Genomic DNA, 8,549 nt, shown 5'->3' with positions numbered 1-8,549 from the left:
CCCCCCCCACCGCCCCGCAGCCCCCCAAGGGGCCTACAGAGCCCCCGCCCCCCCCGCCCCTCAGCCCACCCGCCAGGCCCTGCAGCCCCCCCAGGCCCCTCAGGATCCCCCCGAGCCTCCCCCCCCCTCCCCGGCCTTACAGCCCCCCCCAGGCCCCCCACCAACCTCTTGTCGCCCCCCGCTCCCCAGAGCCCCCCACACTGACTCACCCGCGCTACCGCTTCCCGCACGCACAGGCACAGTCCCAACCGCGCGCCCCGTTCAAATAGCCCCGTAGCAGCCAATCAGGGCGGGCCGCCCTGCGCTGGGCACGCTGGGACTTGTAGTCCTCGCACGGCACCGCGCATGCGGTGTAGGGATCCTGTGTAAGGGGGGGGTCGTGTAAGGACCCCATGTAAAGGGGGGGTGGGGTTGCAAGGACCCTGTGTAACTGGGGGGGTAAGTTGGGACCCCATCCAAAGGGGGGGCTGCAGGTAAGGACCCCATGCGGGGGGCAGGTAAGGACCCCTTGCAACAGGGGGTGGCAGGCAAGGACCCCCTGCAATGGGGGGCAAGTAAGGACCCCATGCAGGGGGGGCAGGTAAGGACCCCTGCAATGGGGGGACAGGCAAGGACCCCCTGCAATGGGGGGCAAGTAAGGACCCCATGCGGGGGGGGCAGGTAAGGACCCCATGCGGGGGGGACAGGTAAGGACCCCATGCGGGGGGGGCAGGTAAGGACCCCTGCAATGGGGGGCAAGTAAGGACCCCATGCGGGGGGGGCAGGTAAGGACCCCCTGCAATGGGGGGCAAGTAAGGACCCCTTGCAACGGGGGGAGCAGGTAAGGACCCCCTGCAATGGGGGGCAAGTAAGGACCCCTTGCAACGGGGGGAGCAGGTAAGGACCCCATGCAACGGGGAGTGGCAGGCAAGGACCCCTGCAATGGGGGGGCAGGTAAGGACCTGAGGTTCTGAGCACAGGCAGGGAATGCGATGCAAAAAAGACTTAAATGGGAATGTGGGAATAAACCTGTTGGTTTGGCATTTCCATTGCTTCGAGGGAAGGAATGTGGCATTGAGATGTGCTTGCAGCGATAAGAAAGCTTAGCAGACGACCTTGTAAAATGCAGATAACTGGACTCCTCAGAGCAGCTGGGTGAAAAACACGTTATCAAGTCAGGTCAGTGAAAAAACATGTCCACTTCAGAGTAAACTTTCAAAAGAAATTTGAAAAGTAACAGGCTGCCAAGTAAAGGCCATGTATTGTCTGTGAAGCACCAGACAGATTGTGGAGTACCTGGTGTCCTGGTTTCAGTTAGGACAGAGATCATTTTCCTCCCAGCAGCTGGCAGGGTGCTGTGTTTGGGATTTAGGATGAGAAGAGTGCTGATAACACCCTGATGTTTGACTTGCTGCAGAGCACTGCTTACGCCAAGCCAAGGACTTTGCAGCTCCTCGCTCTGTCCTGCCAGCGGGCAGGCTGGGGGTGCAGCAGGAGTTGGGGGGGGGGGACAGACCCAGGACAGCTGACCCAAAGTGGGCAAAGGGTATTCCGTACCATCTGGGGTCATGCTGAACAATTATAAGGGTGGCTAGCTGGAGGGGGGGCTGCTGGGGGATAGGCTGGGCATCCATCGGTCAGCAGGTGCTGAGCAATTGCACTGTGCACCACTTGTTTGTGCACATTATTTTCAGTATTATTAGCACTAGTATTATTTTCCTTTCTTTTCTGTCCTAATACAATGTCTTTATCTCAACTCACAAGCTTTCATTTCTTTCTAATTCTCTCCACCATCCCGGGGAGGGGGGAGGGGGTGAGCGAACGGCTGTGTGGTGTTTAGCTGCCGGCCGGGTTACCCCACAGCAGCACCCTCATCCCCTCCCCATGCACGGCCCACGTGCAATGCGCCACCACCTTCCGGTGTGCCACCCACCAGCACCCCCACGCGCAGCGCGCCACCACCTCTCCCCCACGCACAGCTGGCTCTTGTGCAATGCACGACGGCCCCCCATGCACCAACGCACCCCGTGCATTGCCAGTCCTCGTGCGGGCTGTGGTCACACCTTCCCCAGGCCCCGATGGCGCTGGTGCAACGCACACCTGCAGCCCTGTGTGCTCCCGTCCGTCCGTCCCCCCGTCCATCCATCCATCCGGTCCGTCCGTACGTCCGCCCCCCACCCCTGGCCCTACCATGGATGGTGCCCGTCCATCTGTCCGCGCACCCACCCAGCTGCCCACCCACCCTTTTGTCCGTCCATCCGTCTGTCTGTCCGTCTGTCTGTCCGTCCACCTCCCCACCCATCCGTCCGTCCGTCTGTCCAGCCCCCAACCCCCCCGCCAGCCTGCCCCCCCATCCTGTCAATTCCTCCCCCATCCATCCGTCCCCCATCTGCCCCTCCAGTGCCTCAGTTTCCCTCCCGAGGCAGACCCCCCCCCCCCCAAATCAGGAGCAGACACGGAGCTGACCCCCCCGGGGGGATTTGCTGCTTTATTGCAGGGGGGATCTCGGGGCTGGGGAGGGGGTGCAGGAACCCCCCCCCCCGCAATGCCGGGGGGTGGCAGGGCCCCCTCAGAGGACCCTGACCTTCACCTCCTTGGTCTCGGTCACCACCTTGCCGTCCAGCACCCGCTGCGAGCTCCGCACCGTGCTGCTGCTGCTCTCCTTGTCCAGCGCGTCCTGCAGGCTGTGGGGGGGGGGGGGGGGGTCAGGGCCTGGGGGGATTACCTGTCCCCCTCCCAGTGTCCCGTGGGTGGGGACAACGGCCATGGGGTGTCGCGGGAGTGTCGTGGGGAGGGAGCTGGGACTGCACAGTCCTGAGCCAAACCCAGGTCCTGGTCCTAAACCTGACCCCAATGCGGCCCAGCCCTAATCCCAAACCTAATCCGAACCCTAATCCTAACCCTAATCCTAAACCCAACCTAAACCAGATCCTAACCCCAATCCAATCCTAACCCCAACCCAACCCCAACCCACACCCAATCCAATCCAAACCCTAACTCCAGACTCAAACCCAGTCCCAACCATAACCCTAATGCTAAATCCAACCCAAACCCAATCCTACCCCAACCCAATTAAACACAATCCAACCCAACCCAACCCAACCTAACCCTAACCCCAACCCAACCCAACCCAACCCAACCCAATCCAACCCCAATCCTGGCCCTAAACCCAACCCCAACCCAAACCAATCCAGCCCGGCCCAGCGCCCCCCCCAGCCCCCCGCGCCGTACCTGAGCTGCTCGCCGCCGTCCAGCAGCTGCCGGTAGGTCGCGATCTCGGCCTCCAGCTTGCTCTTGACGTTGAGCAGCACCTGGTACTCGTCGGCCTGGCGCTGCAGCTCCCCGCGCGCCTGCGCCAGCTCCGCCTCGGCGCGCAGGATGAGGCCGTTGAGCTGCTCCATCTGCAGCGCGTAGCGGCCCTCCACCTCCCGCAGGCTGCCCTCCAGGGCTCCGTTCTGCGCTCCCAAGCACCACAGCTCAGCACCCACGTCCCCCCGAGCCCCCCAGCCATGTGGGGGGCTGCAGGACACGGGGATGGGGGAAAAGGGGGGGCTCTGGGGTTGGCACCTGGTTGCGCAGTGACTCGAGGTCGATCTCCAGCGTCTGCACGGAGCGGCGGAGGTCCACCACGGTGCTGCGGGCCGTGTCCACCTCCTTGCTGCTCTGTGTGATCTCAATGGTGCTCTCGGAGATCTGGGGGGGTTGGGGAGGAGGGGGGGGAAGGGGATGTTTTGGGGGGCCACCGAGTGGGCCATGGCTGCGAATGGAGCCCAGGAGTGGGGGTCCGCACGGCTCTCCCAGGGGTGTCTCCAGCCTCACAGCAGGACCCCGCCCTTGGAGAGGGTCCCCTTGGTGGGGCTGGGGTTCTGTGTGGGGTGAGGACCCCCAGGATCAGTGAGGTCCCCCACCAGCATCGCATGAGTCCCCCCCTGTGGGTGAAGATGTCCCTGGGGGGAACGTCCCCAGCACCAGACCGGCACCGGTGCCACTGGGGGATCCCTGGGGGCTCCCCACTGTGCACCCCCCCGCCCCCCCCATGTCCCGGGGGGTCCCTCACCTGCTGCCCCCACTGCTTCTCCAGCTCCTCCAGGTTCTTCTGGGCCAGGGCATCGTACTGCGCCCGGATCTCGGCCAGGACCTTGCCCAGGTCCTGAGCCTTGGGGGCATCCACCTCCACCGTCAGCCCCGAGCCGGAGACCTGCGCCTGCAGGCTCCTCACCTCCTGGGGGGGGGGAACGGGGGGGGTCAGGGCGGGGCCCCCCGGGGTGGGCCCCCCCCCCCCCCCCCCAGGCCCCCTCCCACCTCCTCGTGGTTCTTCCTCATGAAGATGAGCTCCTCCTTGAGCGCTTCGATCTCACCCTCCAGCTGCAGCCGGGCCATGTTGGTGTCGTCGATGACCTTGCGCAACCCCGCAATGTCGCTCTCCACCGACATGCGGATGGCCAGCTCTGCCTCGTACCTGTGGCCACAGCATGTCCCCAGGGGTGTCCCCAGCTCGGCCCCACACTGCCTGTCCCCATCCCAGCTCAAACCTGTCCCCATCCCCATCCTGTCCCTGTCCTTGTCCCCATCTTGTCCCATCCCTTCCCATCCTGTCCCCATCCCCATCCTGTCCCTGTCCTTGTCCCTGACCCTATACCCTCCTCCACCCCTGTCCATGTCTTCATCCCCATCCCATCCCATTCCATCCCATCCCCACCCTTGTCCCCATTGTCCCCCTTGTCCCCATTGTCCCCCTTGTCCCCCCGGTCCCCTCAGTCCCATCACCGTCCCGCCCCGCTCTCACTTGACCCTGAAGTCGTCGGCTGCCAGCCGGGCGTTGTCGATCTGCAGCACGGTGCGGGCGTTGTCCACTGTGCTGTCGAAGATCTGTGGGGACGGGGGTGTCATGGCACACGGGGACCCCCCCCGTGGCCCCCCTGGGACCCCCCCGTGGCCCCCCCTGGGGCCACCACCTCCCCTGGGCAGGTGCCGCGCCCCGGAAATGCCCTGGGGGGGGATGGGGGGGACAAGAGCCAGGTCCCCTGGGTGGGGCCAGCTGGCACCGGGCACCCCGGGGACTGGTCCCCTTCCCGTTCACGTTCCTGCGTGACCTTGAGCCGAAGCTGTGCCAAAACCGCGGCACCGCTGCGCTGGGGGGAGGGGGGGCGGACATGGGGAGTGGGTGGGGCAGCGCTGGCCGCGAGGTTTGTTTGCTTAATGAGGGGTGTGTTAATTAACCCCCCTGGTCAGCCCCCCAACACCTCATGACCTTGGTCATGTCCCCTCACCTGGTCCCGCAGCTGGGGATGCGGTGTCCCCCGGTGTCCCCCAGTGTGCCCTGGTGTCCCCGTGGGGTGTCCCCAAACATCCCCATGCAGTGTCCCCATCTGGTGCCCCCCAATGTCCCTGTGTGGTGCCCCCCATTGTCCCCATGCTGTGTCCCCATGCTGTGTCCCCATCTGGTGCCCCCCAATGTCCCATATGGTGCCCCTCATTGTCCCCATGCAGTGTCCCCCAGTGTCCCCATACAGTGCCCCCCAATGTCCCATATGGTGCCCCCCATTGTCCCCATGCAGTGTCCCCCAGTGTCCCCATACGGTGTCCCAAGCAGTGCCCCCCCGCTGTCCCTGTGTGCTGCCCCACGTTATCCCCCACTGTTCCCGGTGGCAGGGGCCACTCCCGCCCGCCGCCAGCCCCAGGTGCAAAGTCCGCCCGGCCCCGCAGCCGCTCGGGTTAATGCTTAACCCGGGGCTGGCAGCGCCCGCGGGAGGCCGGCAGCGCCCTGGGGCCACGGTGCCAGCTCTGCCAGTGCCGTGCCGGACCCACCTTGCCACGCAGGTCCTCGATCACCTCCCAGTAGTGGCTCCAGTCGTGGGTGCTGGGCCCCTTCTTGGCCAGGTGCTCGCGGATCTGCACCTCCAGCCGCCGGTTCTCCTGCTCCAGGCTCCGCACCTTGTCCAGGTAGGTGGCCAGGCGCTCGTTGAGGTCCTGCATCGTCTCCTTCTCGTTCTGCACCACGCCGGAGCCCGACAGCAGCAGGCTGCCCCCGTAACCGCCCCCGTAGCTGCTCCCGTAGCCAGCCCCATAACCGGCCCCAAAGCCGCTGCCCAGGCTGCTGCTGCGGGTGATGGAGATGCGGGACCCTGAGCCCCCAGCCCCCGCGTAGACGCTGGCAGCGCTGCTCAGGGGCGCGAGGCGACGGCTGCCACCCGAGCGGGACGAGCTGGAGTAGACGGTGCTGCGGGAGTAGCTCATGGTGCTGGGTGGGCGGATGGACGGGTGGACGGACGGACAGACCGACGGACGGACGGGCAGACGGGCAGACGGGCGGGCGGGTGGCCGGGCGTAATTTATAGGCAGGCGAGGGAAGGGGTGGCCCCGCTGCCGGCATCGCCCCGTTGGGGCCCGGGAAGGTGGGGCCGGATCCTGCAGCCACTTTGGGTCCTGCCAAGGGGCTGGGGCTGGGGGGAGGGCTTGGTCCTGGGGGGGATCGTGGCACAGGGACGGAGCTCAGCCACAGGCACCCGTGGGGAGCCAGGGCAGAGGAATGGGGTCAGCCCCGTGAATTTGGGGGGACCCAGGGTGTAGGGACAGTGCTCAGCCTCCTGCATTTAGGGGGACACGTGGCACAGGGAGGGCGCTCAGCCCTGTGAATTTGGGGGGACCCAGGACATAGAGACAGGGCTCAGCCCCTTGCATTTAGGGGGCCTCAGGGCACAGGGAGGGGGCTCAGCCCCATGAATTTTAGGGGACCCAGGGCAGAGGAGTGGGGTCACCCCCCTGCATTTTGGGGGACCCATGGCTCGGCGATGAAGCTCACCCCAAGCATTTTGGGGACCCCCCCTCCCAGCCCCACGCCCCCCTCCCCCACCAGTTTCCCACCAACGGTGGGGCCAGGGGTGGACGTGCCACTGAGCCCCCCCTGACCCTGGGCGGGGGCTGTGCGGGTCCCCAGCTGGGGACGGTCCCAGGTGCCCCGGGCTGGGGGGGGGGGGGCTGTGGTGGCCCAGCCCAACCGGCTCCAGGAATCCTGCCCAGCCTCTCCCCATCCGTGCTCAACCCCCCCGGGGACATGCTGGAGGCACCCTGGGGACACCTGGGGGACACCCTAGGGAGACCCTATGGACACCCCGGTGACACCCTGCACAAACCCCAGGGAAACTTTGGGGACACCCTGTGGACACCCCCGAGGGAGACCCCAGGAACACCCCACAGACACCCCCAGGGACATCCCAGGTACATCTTGGGGACACCAGGAGCACTCTGGGGACACCTTGGGGAAACCCCAGGAAGACCCCAGGGGCACCCCGGGAACACCCTGGGGACACCTTGGGGAGAACCAAAGACACCCCAGGGACACCCTGGGGACACCCCATGCCCACCCCCTCTCCCCCCAGGTGAAAGGGAGTCCCCCCAGCCCTGCGGGACCCCCCCCCCCCCCCCCCGCCCCCCCCCCCCCCCCCAGAGCCTGGCCGGGCCCTTATCTCCCTCTGGGCTGATTTGGGGCTGCACCCAGGCAGGCGCCGCATTCCAGCCCTTATCTGCCAGGGCATCGGCTCCCTGTGCTCCAGCCACAAAGGGGGATTCTGCTACCCCCTGCTCCAGGAGGTGAGCACACATCTCTGCATGAGCACGCACCTCTGCACGAGTGCAGGCTCTGCAGAGATGCACAACTTTGCTTAACTGCACACCTTTGCACAAGCATGCACCCCTGCGTGAGCACCCGCTGCTGCAGAAACACTCCCTGTTGCAAAGACGTGCACTTTTGCACAGGCACACATCTGTAGAAACACACCTCGCACGAGTGCACTCTGTACGTGAGCACGCGCTTCTTCACAATCGCACGGCTGTGCAGGAGCGCTCCCCACTGCACACTCTCTGCTGTAAAAAGCTGCACTTGTGCATGGGCACACGTCTGCAGGAACACGCGCCTTGCACAAGCAGGCGCCTGTGCGTGAGCGTGCACTTGGCATGAGCACGCACCTTCATACAAGTGCGCAGCTTTGCGACAGTGCACAGCTTGGCACAAGCATGCACCTTCATACCAGCACACACCCTTGCACAAGCGCACAGCTTTGCACAAGCGCGCCCCTGTGCAGAACGCCTCCCCGCAGCACGCCTTTGCATGGCTGCGCCTTGCAGGCCCGCGCAGCTTTGCATAAGCAAATGCCCGTGCACATTTGGGGGGGATGGGACATGGGGTGGGGGGACAAAGGGCATGGGGACATGGGGACAACACGGGCAATATGGGGCGGGGGTCCATGGGGCAGGGGGCCATGGGGATGGGGGGGTGCAGCCCAGCCGGGACCCCCAGCCCGGCTCCCCGAGGGTTAAGCCACAAGGTCCGGCTGCATTCCTGAGCGATGAAGGCACCGCAGGGCCCAGCCTCCTCCTCCTCCTCCTCCTGCAAACAGGGCCTGGAGCTGGGGGGGTCCCCACGCCCCTCCCCCCCCCAGCATCCCTCACAGGGATGCGGGGGGTGGTGGCCCCTGTCGTGTCCCCCCCCACTCCCTGCTCCCCTGGGGACATCCCAGGTCCCCCTGGCCATCACCCCAGGGGGGGTGATTCGGGGGTACCCATAGGTGTTC

General features: G+C 65.7%; 1 protein-coding gene across 1 annotated transcript; it reads right to left on the bottom strand.

Moving 5' to 3' along the window:
- Positions 1–2,476: 2,476 nt before the first annotated feature.
- Positions 2,477–6,304, bottom strand: KRT18 (keratin 18). Its single transcript, XM_035314565.1, has 7 exons — positions 5,788–6,304; positions 4,766–4,848; positions 4,282–4,438; positions 4,037–4,201; positions 3,547–3,672; positions 3,211–3,434; positions 2,477–2,663 (listed from the first exon to the last, which is right to left on the bottom strand). The coding sequence occupies exons 1-7, from the start codon at positions 6,214–6,216 to the stop codon at positions 2,549–2,551; spliced, it is 1,299 nt and encodes a 432-aa protein (XP_035170456.1). The 5' UTR covers positions 6,217–6,304; the 3' UTR covers positions 2,477–2,548.
- Positions 6,305–8,549: the final 2,245 nt, after the last annotated feature.

This window comes from Oxyura jamaicensis, unplaced genomic scaffold, assembly GCF_011077185.1.
Source record: "Oxyura jamaicensis isolate SHBP4307 breed ruddy duck unplaced genomic scaffold, BPBGC_Ojam_1.0 oxyUn_random_OJ72974, whole genome shotgun sequence".
Lineage (NCBI taxonomy): Eukaryota > Metazoa > Chordata > Aves > Anseriformes > Anatidae > Oxyura > Oxyura jamaicensis.
Note: the sequence above shows the minus strand (reverse complement) of the source record. Positions and strands in the feature narration are given on the sequence as shown.